Below are 18,129 nucleotides of genomic sequence, written 5' to 3' on the forward strand. Positions count from 1 at the left end.
GCTGCAGAGCTCTTGCATGAGCTCAAGGCAGCTCTCAACTCTGCAATAGTAAAGGGGCGGTTGTACGGTTCATCCTGCCGACACTTTCTTATGAGTGGCTTGCATTCTTCTATTTGTTTATATTTGAGAAAGGGGTTTGAATAATTGGTGGAACTTGACACGCTCTGAAAGTGCTCCCCAAGTGAGTCTGCTTGTTCAAGCAGGGTATCGCCTTGAGTGTTTACCAGGGGGAGTGAATAAGTTTGTCGTCCTTTTATCCTGTTAACCCTGTTCCAGACTTTCCCCTCCTCTGTATAAGAGTTGATACCCGATAAGAACTTCTGCCAACTCTCTCTTCTGGCCTGTCGGCGCGTTCTCCTTCCTTCGGATTTTGCTTTTTTAAAGTTAATGAGATTCTCCGCAGTGGGAGAGGTGCGTAGCAACCCCCACGCTTTGTTTTGTTTCTTACGGGCGGTCCTACATTTGTCGTTCCACCACGGGACGCGCCGTTTGCATGCGAAACCGTTTACTTCAGATATGCATTTAGATGCGGCATCTATAATGAAGGCTGTAAAGTACTGAACGGCAGCATCAATTTCTAAAGAGGACATGTCATTCCATGAGATCCTGGTGAGAGTTCGGAATTTCTCCCAGTCGGCTGTATCGATTTTCCACCTGGGAGCCTGTGGTAGAGATTCGTTTTCTTTATATGTTCTTAGTAGTATAGGGAAGTGGTCGCTCCCGTAAGGATTGTCGTTGACTTCCCATTCAAGTTCAGACAGTAGTGACGGGGAGACTAAGCTAAGATCTATTGAAGAAAATGTTCTGTTTGCAAGAGAATAGTATGTCGCTTCCTTCTTATTCAGAAGACAAGCACCAGAAGAGAAAAGGAACTGTTCGATAAGACGTCCTCGCGCATCTATACGAGGGTCGCCCCACAGGTAGTTGTGTGCATTGAAGTCGCCAAGAACAACATAGGGTTCTGGCAATTCATCTATAATGGACTGAAATTCATGTTTAGTTAACTTGTAATGTGGGGGTATATAAAGCGAGCAAATAGTGATGAGTTTGTTTAGCAGAACAACTCGCACCGCCACTGCTTCAAGGGGCGTTCGAAGCTGTAAAGGCTGACATGCTATATTTTTATGAGTGAGAATCGCAACACCACCCGATGATGCGACGGCATCATCGCGATCTTTGCGAAACGTGACATACGTACGGAGAAAGTTTGTGTGTCTGGATTTTAAATGTGTTTCCTGTAAACACAGCACTTTTGGATTATGTTTGTGGATGAGTTCTTGCAAATCATCAAGGTTTGTAAGGAGACCTCTAATGTTCCATTGAATAATTTGTGTATCCATTTTTAATGTAAATAAGTGCTGTGTGTACGGAAAGGGAGGTGATGCCTTAGGTTACAGGGCTCTTTCGAGGCCCTGTAACGGGGGTTCTGCTCTTTCTGGAGCGTTCGAGGGAGCCTCGCCGCTCCTTAGGCGCTTGGTGCGCCTTGAGGATAGGTGTTGTGTCCATTGCCTCTTGTGAGGCGCCGGACACGTGCTCTTGCGAGCGAGAACTTACAAGAGAGAGTCCTGCCTTGGAGGGCAAGACCCCTGCGCCCACCAGCCCAGAGGTCGATGGGGCTCCCCGAGGGATTTGGCTGCGCCGGCTGTTGCCAGCGCTTGAAGGGGCCGGGGAGCTTGAGGCAGCCTCGGCTGCGCCCACCTTCGGGGTCGATGGCCCCGTCTGCTGTGTTGGCGTAGCAGCGTCAGCTGCAGCCGCCGGGGGGGCGGATGGCGTCGCTGCCGCCTCACTGGGTGTGGGTCGGACAGCCGCCGGAAACCGTTGTGGCGCTGCCCCCTGACGCGCCACATCGGCAAAGGTGTGCTTTGGCAGGAAGGATACCCGCCTGCGTGCTTCTTTGAAACTTATGTTTTCTTTTACTTTGATCGTTACAATCTCTTTCTCTTTTTTCCAAGATGGGCACGACCGCGAGTACGCGGCGTGCTCCCCATCACAGTTCACACAGTGGAGAGTGTTTTCACACGATTCAGCGGAGTGCTCATGAGCACTGCATTTTGCACAGGTTTGGCGGCCGCGGCAGTTCGATGAGCTGTGGCCAAATCGCTGGCATTTAAAACATCTCAGAGGGTTTGGAACATATGGTCTGACCCGGAGCTTCACATATCCTGTCTCAATACTCTCAGGGAGCACACTTGTACCAAAGGTGAGAATTAGATTTTTTGTTTTAATCTCTTTTCCATCGCGCCTTAGCAGAATTCTCTTAACATTGATTACATTTTGGTCGCTCCAGCCTTCTAATAGTTCAGCGTCCGTAAGTTCCATCAGGTCATCATCCGAAACTACACCACGGGTGGTGTTCATCGTGCGGTGCGGGGTAACTGTGACTGGGATATCTCCAAATGATAGAAGGTTAGGCAGTTTCTCGTGTTGTTTTTTGTCGCGGAGCTCCAAAAGGAGATCACCGCTAGCCATCTTTGATGCTTTATATCCTGGTCCAAATGCCTGAGTTAGAGTTTTTGAAACAACAAAAGGTGAGATTGTTCGAGCTTGTTTTCCTTGTTTTTCAGAATGGATTACATGGAATCGCGGGAAAGTTTCTTTTTGGCGTCCAAAAAATTCAAAGATTTCTTCGGTGCGCCCCCTTTTCAGGGAGCGATCAGATAGTGGAGGGAAAGAACTAGCCATAAGTGGGAGTGTATTTTTCAGCAGTAGCGCCAGCCACCCACCATGGAGCCCAACAAGGGGACGCTGCAGGGCCTGTAAAACAGGGCCTACAAGCGCCAGCTGTACGCTACCGCTATAACCAAATATGATATAACCAAGGTTGGCTACTCACACAAGGTTAACCCTTGCTGCCTGGAAAAATGGAAGTAAACGGAAGCTAGGAGGAGACAGGAAAGATGAAAAAGTAAGAGAAAGACGAAGATTAGAGGAAGAGAGAGACAGGAAGAGGCAACTACCGATTTCCCCCGGGTGGGTCAGTCCGGGGGTGCCGTCTACGTGAAGCCGAGGCCAAAGGGGTGTGTTGCCGCCGCCGAGGGGCCGTAAAGGTCCAAACACCCGGCATTGGCTCAACCCCCAGGATCCCCTTTTCCCCGGACACGGCTAAGCCGCGCACGGCTACACGCGGGAGGGTCCAACCCTCGTGTGCTCGGGTACGTGGTGTCGCAACGCACCAAACGCCTGCTTGCGCAGACGCCCCTGCGGGGTGAATAAAGACGTAACGCAGGGTTAAGTGTGCTCTGCCTATAAATAAGACTATAGATACGACTCAAGTATAGAATATCATGGAGATCTTACGCACGGCGCGAATGAAATTAATTTATTTGAAGTACTCGAATAAACATTCTGCAAAAGTTACGTAGAGAATATCACGAAGTCTATAACATGTAACGCGGTGCTGCATATAGCGGGCCATGAATAAGCCCTGCGAAGAAGGTTCCACCAAAGACCACAGCGACAGATGCAGTTGGAACAAGCGAAGAATGTCTCAGCCAACGTCATCCGCCCGAAGAATGCTTACCGTAGGTCGGCCCGTAGTCGTACGACGGCCGAGGAGCTGGGTAGTCGTACACAGGTCGCCTTTCCGGGTACGCATCCACAATCACCACTGCATCAACAGAATTTTCCGTTCAACAGCTGCATGCAAACCGCACCGTTACAGAGTGCCGCCGAGGACACTTCCTTTTGACGCAGTTTTGTAAACAGCTCAGCATGCAAGTGTTCAAGTGGATTCCCGCAGTGTGACTAACTGCTGTGACCTTTACCGTAAGAGTAGGAATAAGCTGCATCGCATTCGTCGTGGCTACGACGCCGTGGTGGTGTTGGCTTAGCCGCAACGCCGCCCCAGTGGCAGCGCTCTGCTGAGGCTCGCACGTTCGATTGGGCTGCATGGTTCGCTGGACTCCACACAACGCCTCATCATCAGATCGTGGTTGTTTTGGTAGGTAAAACCAGACAATTCAATTGATTTTACGTGTGATGTAGATGTTAAGCCCTTGTCAAAGGGAAGGATTGTGAATATTGTGCAGTCCTGGCTGCTTCTTGTGGCACCCGTTGAAGTTCGTGAGCTGCAAGTCACTGGCTGATAAAGGGAACAGCTTTCCGCCCTCTCCGTATCTTTCGAGCAGGGAAAATGCTCCACGACACCGACTCCACATCCTAATTAATTTATGGCCCCATGTATAGTGTAGAGCCTTTCGATTAGTAGCCTCCAAACTGGAGGCACTGGCAGCGGTTTCGCCAGATTTATCGGGAAACGCATACAGGCTGCAATCCTACCGCCAGATATGGCCTCTCTCTCAATGTTGTTGCAACAACTGTAACTAACAACAATAACACCGCGTGTTGTCATGGATGTCATGTCACCGCGTGATGTCATGGATATCCATGACATGTGGATTCTATGGATGACTCATTCCGCATATACTTGTCTTTTCTGTCTCTTTTTGCTTTGTCGCATCGATCTCGTTTATGCAGGTTTTCATCCGCTGCCCCCAAAGCAGTTGCGCTGGTTGGGTGGTTTCGCCGCCGACATTGGCGAAGTCATCCGTCCCTGCTTGTCGGACATCGAGAGAACGATTGCGCTCGCAAGGCAGCTGCGCGCCTTCTTTTTTTGCGTTTCTCACATACCCCGATCTGTTCTACACGCGGCAGTCACCCGTCACACTGCAAGAAACACGGAGCATTTGCCGGCCTCGATCGCCAGGCTGAACCCACCTGCGGCTACAACGCGCAGCACCACCTACACCACCACTAAACAGACGTCTCTCATAACACATTTATTTTGGACTCGAACTGTTCACTGTCGCATGACCTCCACCAGAAAAACAATATAACATGGCAAAAACATAGCAATAATATTACTTCGGCGAATAAAACGTTGCGCCCCATTACCTCTCTAAACTGCACAATCCCCGGTACAAAATCCGTACCCGTTATTAAGGTAAATCGCAGGTTCCTAATAAAAACTCAGGGGCGTGCTAAGTGCACTGGACAACATGAAGTGATGTTGCAATCTGAGCACATCACTACCGGCGTTCTCTCTCTTCTCTTCAGTGTTACTTTTACCTGAAACCCAACTTGCTTGCACGTTCAGAGAGGCCCACGCTTCGCGTTTCTTAAAGCAATGTGAATGAGTTGCCGATCACATTAATGAAGTCAATGACAATCAACCATTGTACCCACCTTTTGCTTTTCCCTTGCCGTGTTTTGCCTCTGAAAAAAAGAAGAGTGCCAAATACTTTATTTTCACAACAGCAAACCCAACAGTACACTTTTCCACGGAACGATTCACGGCGCCGGAATAGTTGTACTCGATCATTCTTTAATTGGCGTGACTATCCGAGAAACTGCTATTGGTGATATAAAAGTTATCTTACGCTTATTTTACGCAACAATGGCGTCTGGCAGAGTACAAGTTGCTCGCAAGTCTCTAAAGTAAACAAATTTTGTTGGATTGGTTCATTTTCATTGCCCAGTGCCGTTGTTTTACATTGCGCGAGGTGGCAGCATTTCTTGAAAACTATTTTGACGTACAGTAACTTCAGATGTCCTGTTCATTGAAGTTTTCTGACGTAATATGAACTTTTGCGAGATTTCTGTCCTTTCTTGCTTTCTTAAGCAAAACCAGACCAAATTATATGGCTGGACGATCTCTTAGTACTAGAATAAACCTCAGCGCATGACTACGGCAATAAACATTTCTCTTAATTATTGTAACTACTCCTTGTAGCAACAGTTATCTGTGATCACTGTTTTCTACTACTACTGTTTTCCTTTGCTGCTACTTTACATCTTTGTGTATTCTACCATTGTCTAGATTCATTTCGACATAGTAGTCAACCTGCTTCGGTGTAGCTTTTTCTCCTATAATCTCTCACGTATCACACGCATGACGTAAACACAGATTTGAATTCAAAATTCAGAAACAAATAATAGCGGGCTTCTGCGGTTTCTGAATTCATTTCTGCTACACCAGCAGGCTGCTCTGGCGGCAGACACCGTCACACGTTCTAGGGGACAACTTTACGGCGGACGCAATGTCGTCGCTTGCAGCACGGCCTGTGTTTCGCATCCGGAATATGCACGCACGGGCGTCAGCGCTGTGACGGCACGCGTGGCGCTCAACACTTCGGGCGCAAATTCCCTAGCGCAGTGATTACTGCGTCCAACTGCAGGTGTTGGCGCAGTCGGCAAAATTTTGTTTTTGCCGCATTGTTGTTTGTGTTTTCTCAACATGGCTATGAGAGCGAAGCAGAGGATTCGAATATCGCCTGGCGACGAAGTCGCTGGCGGTGAATGGAGGGACACATGAAACTCATTTTCCATCTGATACTTGCAGTCATAGTAAGCAGAACAGTATTCTAAAACGATAAGCAACGTCTTTGAGGGTGAAACGTAACAAAGCAAAGCAAGTCATTGTTAGGCAGCAGTAACAGGGATGGCTAGTAGCAGTACGTGCTTCAGCGAAACGGAAAATTTGCCGAGTAGGTACTTGTTCACCCTGCAGGGCAACAAGACTGAGCACAAGACATGAAAGACACACACACACAGCGAGTAACATAGCATTAACTATGTGCTGCCTGATTTTTCGAATGCCATAGAATACGATTACCCCGCACAACTAGAAAGACACCTGCCTGCCCATTTCTTTTTCTGTAAATTTTTTCGTCACCCTCCTCCAAGGCAAAGGCTACAGAAATATTACATCGCAAACGGAATACATTTTCCCTTCCAAATTGTAAACATCGAAAAGCAAACACGGAAGAAAAAATGCGACGAACATTGTTCTTACACGTTGGCGGGCTAGTTGGTTAGAATCCCTGATAGAGTGTATAAGCGCTACTGAACGCGCTAATATATCCTTCACCCTGCCTTGCACACGTGTAGGTTCATGGTTATATTGCGCTCAGTTTTACACAGACGATATTAAGGAAGGACAGGACGTGGACGGACGTAGCGCAAACTACCAACTGTTTATTACTGTTACATAACGCGCTTATATACAATGAGATATGGCGGGGGGGGGGGTATGAAAGATATGACAAGTTCACGAAATGTGATCATAGTTCGGGTCAGGCATACATCGTTCACTTGCACCCGTTCGCCCTGGCAAACTCGACCTCAGCTTTGATAAGCGCGATGGACGGAGTGCTTACGCACATTTCTTTTTCTTTAGCTATCGCAAGCGCCTCCCATATTTCTCCCTCCGTTTTTGTTTTTGATGTGCGTAAGCACTCCGTCCATCGCGCTTATCAAAGCTGAGGTCGAGTTTGCCAGGGCGAACGGGTGCAAGTGAACGATGTATGCCTGACCCGAACTATGATCACATTTCGTGAACTTGTCACATCTTTTATACCCCCCCCCCCCCCACGCCATATCTCCTTGTATATAAGCGCGTTATTTAACAGTAATAAACAGTTGGTAGTTTGCGCTACGTCCGTCCACGTCCTGTCCTTCCTTAATATCGTCTGTGTAAAACTGAGCGCAAAACAACCATGAACGTTCACCAACTAACCCCCTTCATTGCTTTACTAAATGTTATTTCGAGTACATCGGGCTTCTACATCCCTAACCTTCCTCCGCTTCCTCGTACTTTATATTTACAGTTCCTGGCCATGGTACGCTCAGTCGCGGAAAGAACCCCTGAGCCAGAAAAAGTGACTTGCATCCAAGAAGTTTTGACGGGAGTGTCGAAAAAGAGCCTAGTAGAAAAACCCAAGCCTGCAGGAACAAGCAGAGTGACTAGGTACCCCAAGAAAGAAAATCTAAAACTGCTCCTCTCGGACAAAACAGGCGTGTTTCTCGTGATGAACGCTCCTGAATACGAAAAATCTGCCCAAGAAGCGATCCGTAAGAACTTCGCAAAAAGCGACATTACGTACAAAGCAATTGCAAAACTGAAAAATGAAGCAGGCAAAACATGTGAAAGCATGGGCTTGACAAGATTGGCAAAGCGCGTGAAAGAAAGCAAAGGACTCACTCTGAAGCCATTTTTTCACGGTAAAAACCCACAAAAAGGTAATCCCTTTTAGGACGATTGTTGAAGACCGCGGAACCTGGCAAAGATGCATCGCGGACTACCTTCAGGCCTGCTTGAACTCCTAACCTTTCGACGACCCGTTCTTGATCCGCAACTCTGACGAAGTTATTGCAACACTGAAGAGTAGCCCGCCGACGTCTTGTTTTTCAATAGACGTGAAGGACTTGTTCTACAGTGTCCCGAGGCCAGCGGTGGTACAAGCAGTAGAAGAAGCCATCGACACGTTGGGCTACACCAAATTTCAGGACGTGTGCAAGTGCAGTATTTCTAGTTTTGTGAACTTGTTAAAACTATATCTACATGGTGCGTTTATCGAATATGGTGACAGTGTGTATGAGCAGAAGGATGGCATCGCTATTGGTTCTTGTATAGCTCCCGTGCTTTCCGACCTATTTTTGAGTGTGGGAGACAGGAAACTTGCCACCTTGTTTGAAGAAACTAACATAAGTACCTGTTTCAGATATGTTGACGATAATTTGGTGTGCATGAAAGAAGACCAAACCGATCCATTCAGTGTAGAAACTGTCATCAGCATGTTCAAGAAAGCGCATGAAGGTTTAGAGTTCACGTACGAGACCCCTACCGAAGGTCGTTTGCAGTACCTTGATATAAATATTAGGCTCAGAGACTCCCACATCTGCTGGTGCTAGAAAACTAGAGGAGAAAAAGAAATCCTGAGGGATGACTCATGCCATTCTGAAATCATAAAAGAGGCATCGCCAAGGCTTGCATCAGTCAAGCAATTGAAAAATCATGCCGCCATGCTGTCAGGGAGAGCATCGATTTGCAAGTAAGCCGCTTAAGAAACAGTGGGTACCCGAATGGCATGGTGGTGCAAATCTGTGAAAACTTGTTGCCCGAAATCAGAACCAACAGGAAAAGGCAGAAAACACAGGAAAACGAAAAATCGAAAAAACGCGTGGTGTTGCCTTACATTCATGGCTTGTCACATAGGATAAAAAAGACAGCCCAACGCCATGACGTTCAAGTTCTGTTCTCCGCCCCACAAAAACTAAAAGGCATGTGCAAGAGGGTGAACGCAGGATCCAAAGAGGCAAACCCTAGTGCTACGGTCTGTCAGACTAAGCACGTGAAAAAGTACGTGGAATGTGCCACTTCAGTTGTTTATCAAATCCCACTAGATTGCGGGAAAGTATACATCGGGCAAACTGGACGTTGTCTAAACGATAGGCCACGGGAGCACAAATACACGTGCCAGCTTCTGACAGCACCTAGCAACTTGGCTGCACATTGCAAACAATGCAAATGCTCTCCGCTACTAGAAAGCACCACAGTGATTGGCATATCAAAAACAAAAACGGAGCGAGAAATATGGGAGGTGCTTGCGATGGCTAAACAAAAAGAAATGTGCGTAAGGCATCCGTCCATCGCGCTTTATATATATATATATATATATATATATATATATATATATATATATATATATATATATATATATATATATATATATATATATATATATATATATATCGATACGTACGAAAGGAAAGAAAATCTGTCGTTAACAGTGAAGCGCTGTCTCTGTGTATCTGTTTCTTTCTACGTCCTCGTTCAGTCGCACTTATACACTCCATCATGCGACGAACACCCTCAGTAAGCGTGTTTCATTCCTCAAACTAAGCAATGCTGTTTGGTAATTCGTTGAACTGGACAACTTGAAGATTACCATAAACTAAAATGTCTCGTCATTTTCCAGGACAGGCTAAGTTCCATATTCTCTGTAGGTAGGTATATTGTGCGGCAATATCGAGTATTCGAAGCAACGAACTATCTAATTTTCGTGTGAAAATATTTCAGTTACAAGCAGAAGTATTAGATTCTCATTCGAAATTCAAAACAAACGTGCAGTGGTATTGGCAATGTGCGATTATCTATCAAATATAAGTAATGTGCTGCGCTCGATAATTCAAGAATCTCTTCTTTCTTGTTCCGTTTTTCACGCAGGTTCTTTATAGGCGACGCTTGTGTATATGTCTAGCCTGAACGTCCGTGTCTGTTCGCAAAAATCCAATGGCTCGTATGCCCCGTGAGCGAGCAAAACACGCCGTGGCCCACACGCCCGCAAAGCAGAGGACTCGAACGTTCCCAAACAAAAACAACAGTGGCTGATTACATTCGTGTTTCAGCGCTTCTCACTTCGGTGTTGCACTCATGTGAACGTACCCACTACCATAAGACGTACGTGTGTAGATTCGCAAACGACATGTGTCACATCGACATGACCGAACCCGTTGCAGCGATCACAAGGCTACTCTCCTCACTTGCAAAAAAAAAAAGTTAATGGGAGAAGTTTCCAAAGTTCAATAAACATGCGTTTCACTGCCAACTTGTCTTCACGTATGCCACCAGTACACATCTCGTTAATCACAAGGGCACATTCAAGTAAACATAATATTGACTGCAAAGGGGATGGTTAGGTATTTAAATGACAAGCTTCGCTTATGATTCATCTTCACTGAGTGGAAGGGCCGACAATTTTTCTTTTTTTTTTCATGATAGTTCGTGTATAAGCAGAGGTTGTGCATTCTGTCTTAAACGACTATAGTCTATAGTCCAACACAATGCGGAAGCTGACACAAGACAAAGTGCTGAATCCTTGCGAGCTGTGCCAGCTACGCGCTTTTCTCTCAGCCAACGTGCACACGAACAGCCAGCCGAGCCCAATCGCTCGTACGACACGTTTGCATCGTCCTCCATCACACCCTGTTTTGTCCCATTCTTTTTTCCCCTGTGCGGAGTAGCAAGCTAGTGCATGCTAGCCCGGGCTAACATCCTTGGCTTTGCTCTAATAAACTCTCTCTCTGTCTTAGGCTGCTGTGTCTCACCCAGGAATGCGTGTCGATCAAATATCGTATTTCCTGTCACAATGGCGGCATAATAGTAATTTTACTCTATAGTAAAATAAACTAAATCCTGGGGTTTTATGAGCAAAAACCAGGGTCTGATTATGAGGCACGCTGTACAGTGGGATGAATGCGGATTAATTTCGACCATCCGGCTACACCCAATGCACGGCTCGTTCTCTCCTCCATCGGAATGCGGCCGCCATGGCCCTTAATTGGCACTGCGCCAACACGGCGGCTTTTCCTCTGTGGACGTGCCTTGCTTAACGGCGGCATAAGAGAACTACGTAAAATATTGGGGGCGAGGAGTTACGGTGTCGCCATCTGTCGGAAGCGCCCCCCTTGCGTAGTATGAAGATTCACGCGGAGCGCTCCTCATAAATTTCGCTTACGGCGCTCAATAAAAACAACACGCGGCAGCCCTCCTGGACATTTATGTAAATACACTCAATGCGAGATAAGTTTTTTACTGCCGATACCTTGGGCAAACTGAAAGCACAGAATCATTTACCATCTATTTACCAAATACGTACAGTGATCGCCACTGCGCGTGGTCACCACGACGGAGTCTCCCGAACCGGCTTCTTGCGTTAAAGGTAGGCAAACGCTGAGAGTAAATTATGTGAAATATGTTCTTTTAGTGGGCTGTCTGTATACCCAAATGGGGCACAACAGAATGCAGCCTCGATGCAGCTATCGCACGGGTTCGCGGAGACCGACTGCGGGTCTGCATGCATGTTCGCGCACAATGCTTTGCTTTCGCTGTGAACGCGTTTTTGCATCGAGCCGTGAGCTTTAGACCACAGGATATGCGCATTTGACAGTGAGTGAGAGAGTGAGTCAGTGAGTGAGTGAGCGAGTGAGCGAGTGAGCGAGTGAGTGAAGAAACTTTATTGCAGGTCCGGCGAGGACGCGAACTCGGCGCGCACCCGCCTAGTCCCACATCGGGACCGGCAGGTTTAGCCCACCGGCCCGGTCGCGGGCACGCCGGAGGGCCAGGATTTGCTATTCTAGAGCGGGGCTACGCAGAAGCGAGTCCCACTCCTCCTTGATGAACTTGGGGTATGTCGACCCGCACTCCCAGAGCATGTGCGCTAGAGTGGAGGTCTGGCCGCAGGACGGGCAGGCGTCGTCGCGATACACGTCGGGGTAAGCCTCGTGCAGAGCGGACAGACACGGATATGTGCTGGTATGTAGAAGTCTAAGCGAAACGGCTTGCGCCCTATTCAACTTGGAGTGAGGGGATGGAAAGACTACACTAGCAACTGTTGTTGCGTGGACGCTATTAGAACCGTTCAAAAATAATTTCGTTATAAAGAGAAAGACGCCTACGGCGACTGTGATGTGCCATCGCGACGATTTAATCTTTTTCTGTCTTCTAAATTCTTGAAAATTTCAATGTTATTTCTCAAGTTGCGTCGCACGGTATGTTTATCAGTCTTAGCGTGCGATTTCCCTCTGCTCCTTTTCCTAATCCAGAGCATTAGTTCATAACACAAACATGAACTTATGTCATGCCTTTTTTTTAATGTGCGTCTTACTCCCTTTCCGTTCCAGTGAACTTGCGCAGTATCTAGCATCAACGAGTTCATAGACCAAACCGTCATGACATTAGCCGGGCAGCGGGTGCGGGCGAGCGTCTCAGTGCGCGTTTTCTGCTACTCACCGAACATCGCGAAGCCCCGGCGCCATAGCACAAATCTTCCTCGCGTCTGTGCTTGCTGCATACCCGAGTTGTAGCCAATGGCTGTCTGCCGGTTCTAAGTTTTGCGAGCCAAGCTTCACGCAGCTCCTTGCCCTGAGGCTACGTGTGAATAAAGCTGACACCGGGCTCCGTTGCGTACGTCCGACACTGCGGCCCCGAGCAGTAGCCTACCATGCTGCACGCCTCCAAAGGCAGTCACTACCTATTTTGGTACTTTCAAACGTTGTCAAGCAGACCCCCCCCCAAGGCGGTAAAGCCTCATCACCTAATCAGAACCGCGGCACAGGTGGGACTTTAAACTTTCGTTTTCAGCTCGCTTCGGCGCTTCCGAAGCAGCCGACGCGGCCGCTGTGTCCACGTGATCCCTAATTCCACGTCACGTCGACGGTGGCGCCAGCCTTTCCAGCGGTGGAGCTCGCCCCAAATAACCACGCACACTACTACATCGGACGTTTCGGAACACTTATCATCGTAACTGATGTCTTCAGACAAATATTTAGGTGTTCGCGCCATCAAGTGCCCTTGCTTAGCTGACTAAGCGCAGGGCACAAGAATATTCGTGGTTATTTGAGGCTGCTGCTGCGGATATGCATGCCCTTGTTCAGTTTCACATACGATCTCTAATTTCCTTTAATATTTTTTTTTTGTGTGTGTACTCGAACCCGAAACTTACGAATAGAAGGAATTGGGAAAACGCCGGTATTTCTGCGGCCTGAGCAGCCAGCTTGGTATTCGTATGTGCATCCTTTAATAATGCGTAAGAAAAACGTAGCGTTGTACAGTTTTACTGCACGGTCGGAAACTGCTCCAAAATTATGCTTGTTTATTTCTTTTTTTAGATCCCGGGGTACGCATAATCTTGTGGTCGGTTGTACACGTCCGCGTGTAAATTCCTTGTGTTTTACTTGACAAAACCAGCGCAGGTGAGCGCGTAGCGACGCAGAGGGCAGCTCCGGCCCTCGCGTCCAGCAGTGTGGACGACGGCACCTTAACTGACAAGACGATGACACGTCATTACTTTCCCCAGAATTTTTCGCACCTTTCGCCTTTCCCTCGAAACTCGGATTCATGCGACCACTGTTACGTGATGGCGATAAGTGGTGTTCAATGGTGAAAGGGCGAGAAATGGTCAAATAGCAGCCATCATGTTCTTATTGGCGTCGACTTCCTCTGCGTGACCCTAGATGCACGTTCCCATGTCCCCTTCTCTCCCTCTTGTGCCTAGTCGAAGCTGTTCCATAATGAAAGCACTTTATGCTGTGTCGAAAACGACCCAGTTGTGCGAGCGCCTCTGAGTGCTTGGTCCGGTGCGCTCACGTGTGCACAGATTCACCCCTCTGCTGTCTCTCCGTTCGTTGCATTCCCATTTCTCCAGCGTGGGAAGCCAACTAGACGTGTTTCTTATTAACGTACCTAGCTTCTTTCTTCTGTTTCTACCTCTCTCTCCCTCTCTCTCTCTCTACATTCCATGCCATACAAACTGACCTGACGGAAATTTCTAGAGCAGCTCTTTTCGCAGCACCCATTTACCTACAGACAAATATCCGCGAACGAGGGGAGTTCTGGAGCTACATGCGATTACTGCAACATCAAACGGGAGGTTCTTGGCGTTCTTCAAAATTATTATTTATTATCAAAAATTTATTGCTCTTGTGTTGGTTACAAAACCAGCTCAGTGAGCCTATTTCGCTAATTATGTTGCCTGAGAAGTCTGCGTATAGTATTTTTTTTTAGAAAACACGCATTTACTAAGAGCTCGGCGCACACACTAAGAGTGGGCTTGGCGGCACCGCCATGAGTAGCCACTTCTTTGTCGTGCAGATGCTGCTTGGTATGGCTGGCATCGCTGGCCATTCTGCGCGTGCACCAGTTGCCCACCATCACATGCAGGGGACAATGGCTCTACCACGCACAAGTACGCACAGCGCCGTTGTGTTATCGCTGCACCTGGCTGCGACAATCACAGCGCACGTGGAGGGCGCACCAACCATGACAGCAACCACGATCCCAGATGAGCCATTTGCTCAACGAGCGACAACATCGACATCAACGGACGCTTATAAAAGGCCGCAGCAACCGGGGGCTCCCTTCAGTGGGCTTGGCGGCACCGTCGCAGACGTCATGAGTAACCACTTTGTCGTACAGGGTAGTAACAAATTGTCAATTGTTGAATGCGTTAGAAGTAATAGCGCCTGTTCAGTGGTGCTGCTGAGCCCCCGGTGCATCATGTCTTCCTTATTTGAATCCTTCAACACGATCCGCTTGATTCTGCTGCTCGGTGGCGACGTTGAGCAAAATGCAAGCCGGAGCACAATCGAATAAATATTAGAACATATTAAGGAACTTAAAAGTTTACAGAAAACTTTATAAAACGGATTTCATAATGTTCAATCTCGGCTAGCAGAAATTAAAACCTCGTTTGCTTCTTTCAAACAACACAGTGAAACGTTGATAAAGTGTGAAGAGAAAGTTAATGTTGTACGTGCGCAAATGGAACATCCGAATAACAAACTTGACGAGATATAAAGTAGGAGACGCCGTAATAATATTGTCATTTATGTGCTGACAGAACGAGTTGACGAAACAGCCGCTAACTTGAGGCAAGTAGTCATTAATAACATTCTAACAATATTGGTGCAGACGTTCAATCAATTGAGCGTGTTCACTGTATAGGTAAAATAACAAAAAACCGAGTTCGACCTGTCATTCTAAGCTTTTATAACTTCGCTGAAAAAATGTCCGTGCTTCAAAACTGTTTCAAACTGAAAGGCAGTTCTTTATCTATTTCGGAGGATTTTTCGGCATCCGTTCGTGCTACTAAAAGCTTAGCTTAGGGCAGTAAGCTTTGGCAGTCTTGCAAAGCTGAAGAAAATGGTGATAAGGTTACCCTTGTCTACAGCAAACTTAAGGTAAACGACAAGTTGTACGTTTGGGACAAGCAAAAAATTCAAAACTACTCCTCAAAGAAACCCGTCAAGCAGATGCCGGGAAATCCAAAGCTGCCCGAATGTGGCAACGTAAAAGTGTAGATTCATTGTCCTTGATATGTTCTAGTGCGCGTAGCATAGTCCGCAATATTGAAAAATTTGAACAACTAATACTCGTGTACTCTCCTCACATTACCGTCATTACTGCAACATGGCTACATTCCGGTATTCATGATTCTTCCAAGTTACTCGATCTTACGCCGATCTGATTGCGATATTCGTGGGACGGGTCGGTGGCAATTGCAATAAAACAGAGTTTGTCTTTTCGTGCAGAGGAACGCATTGCAAACCACTAAAGTGTTTGGTGTACAGGGCATGAGATAACAATACTAATAGGAGGCATCTACAGGAAACCAAATGCTTCTTATGAGTACATTACACGAATTCACGAAGCAAAATGGTCTTTATAGGCAATGTTAATTTTCCTTCTAGCAATTGGAACAAATTAGAAATTACTAAGAAGGAGTCGCAAGCTGCCATTTACTTCTAAACATTTTCTTTAGCTTTTCATTAAACCCGCTGGTGAAGGTGCCTACACGCATTCAAGGACAAAGCAGTTCAACACTGGACCTTGCATTTGTCTCGCATAACTTGATATCGCAAATAACAGTAGAAGATGGCATATCAGACCACAAGCTACTAGCATTAAGGTCGGGTGCAAGAATATCAGGCGCTCCACGCACGGAAAGCACATGGTTGTAGAAAATTGTCAGAGCTGATGACGTCGGTGTCATCGGTTATTCAGAAACACTACCAGGTGGCTTCAATCTGGAAAGATACGAAACTGTAGACAAGCTATAGTATAAATTTAAGGAAGGAATCGCATTCTGTGAAAGTAACCTTATCCCAGCGAAAATAAAACGTATAAAGCGTAAGTAACCGTGGATAACACGTAACATTATTCACATGAAAGGAAAATTACAGCGTGTGCGCAGAAACCGAAGTAACCCGGACGACACTCACGGACTTTCCAGTGAACTTAAGGCTGCAATGACGTCCGCGCGTAACCATCTTCTTTTCTACTTCACCGACAACTCTCATGACGCAACAACCACAAATATTTTGGCGCTGCCCATCCAGGCCTGCATGCTCCGCTATTCAATTAGAAAATGATGGTGAAATTACTGACGGCGCAAGCGTAATAGCGAGCATCTTCAACGCGTATTTTCAGTCGGTTTTCACGCGCTCTACTCCACCTATAGAACAGGAACTTAGCCTCGGGATAACAATGGCACCACTGTTGTTCACTGAACAAGGAATTGTGAACTTGCTGCTGCAAATGGATGTCAAAAAGTCTTCAGAGCTGTACAATATTTCTAATACGCTTTTAAGGTGCTATGCAGAAGAACTGACGCCTTTTATCTACGAAATATTCACCGCGTCTCTGCAAACCTCTACGCTACCAACAGACTGGTTAAGTGGAAAAGTCATCCCTGTCCGCAAAGGCGATAACAAGTGGAGCGTTAACACGTAAAGGCCCATTTCTCTAACCAGCTCTTGCGGTAAGCACATGGAGCATATAATTAGCAAAGCAATTATGACCTACTTGGACGAACACAACTTACTGTATTCCAAACAATACGGGTTCCGCAAAGAAGTTTCTGCAGTCACGCATCTAGAAATTGTGCACGACTTTGCGGATGTGATTAACTGTCCATCTTAAACTGATGTAATATTCATTCACTTTTCGGAGGCGTCCGACAGGGCATTGGAAATTAATTAAAAAACTTAGTGGCATGGGCATTGAAGACAAAACAGTATTATGGATAAACGCATACCTTTCTAACCGAAGGCAGTACGTTAAGGTGGACGAAGCAGAATCCGAATGGTTAAAAGTCTATCCAGGGGTTCCGCAAGGTTCTGTATTAGGTCCTATTTTATTTATATATGTATGTGATTTGCACCTTCATATTGAGCCGGGAGTGACATTGAGACTTTTCGCAGATGATTGCGTCATATACACGACAATGCGAGCACAGGCCGCTCAAGTAAAATTAAATTCTTCGTTGTCTCGCATTGCCAGTTGGTGCCAGGAATGGGGCATGGGCGTAAACTTAAGAAAGACTGCCTGTATGTCGATGACGCGTAAAAAGAAGCGATTACAATTCCACTACAAGATCACGGGATCACCTGTTGCGCGCACTCAATCGTTTAAATATTGGGGGGTAACAGTATCAACGCCGCTGAAATGGGACACACATATTAACAATACATGCCAGAAGGCGTTTAGACAGTTAGGCTTTCTTCGTGCGGATGGATGTTATTAGCGTCCCCTTTGGAACGGCGCGGTGGATTGCGCCACCAAGCTATTATACTGCCTAATGCCCTACCTAGTTCAAAAAGAAAAAAAAAAGAAAAAGAAGAAAGAAACCACGATGAATTCCCCCAGCCAAATTTTCTGGCCCCCTATTGCGAACTTTGTTTTTGTAGGTCTCCGTTTTTGGTCGTTTCCCTACTTTTCTTCCACCAATCTTCCAAGCGTCTCTTACTAGAAAGCTAGGAGAAACCTCTCGTAGAAAGCTAGCAACAGCG

At 46.7% G+C, this 18,129-nt stretch overlaps 1 protein-coding gene across 1 annotated transcript in view; it reads right to left on the minus strand.

Annotated features, from left to right (window-relative positions):
* Window positions 1–18,129, minus strand: part of LOC126529785 (uncharacterized) — a 76,264-nt gene that overhangs the window by 55,778 nt on the left and 2,357 nt on the right. The window contains exons 3-4 of the mRNA XM_055069897.1: window positions 5,185–5,214; window positions 3,521–3,607 (exon numbers count right to left, since the gene is read on the minus strand). Coding sequence (XP_054925872.1) covers window positions 3,521–3,607; window positions 5,185–5,214 — 117 coding nt within the window. The remainder of the gene's footprint in view (window positions 1–3,520; window positions 3,608–5,184; window positions 5,215–18,129) is intronic.

Source organism: Dermacentor andersoni, chromosome 9, assembly GCF_023375885.2.
Source record: "Dermacentor andersoni chromosome 9, qqDerAnde1_hic_scaffold, whole genome shotgun sequence".
Taxonomy (NCBI): Eukaryota; Metazoa; Arthropoda; class Arachnida; order Ixodida; family Ixodidae; genus Dermacentor; species Dermacentor andersoni.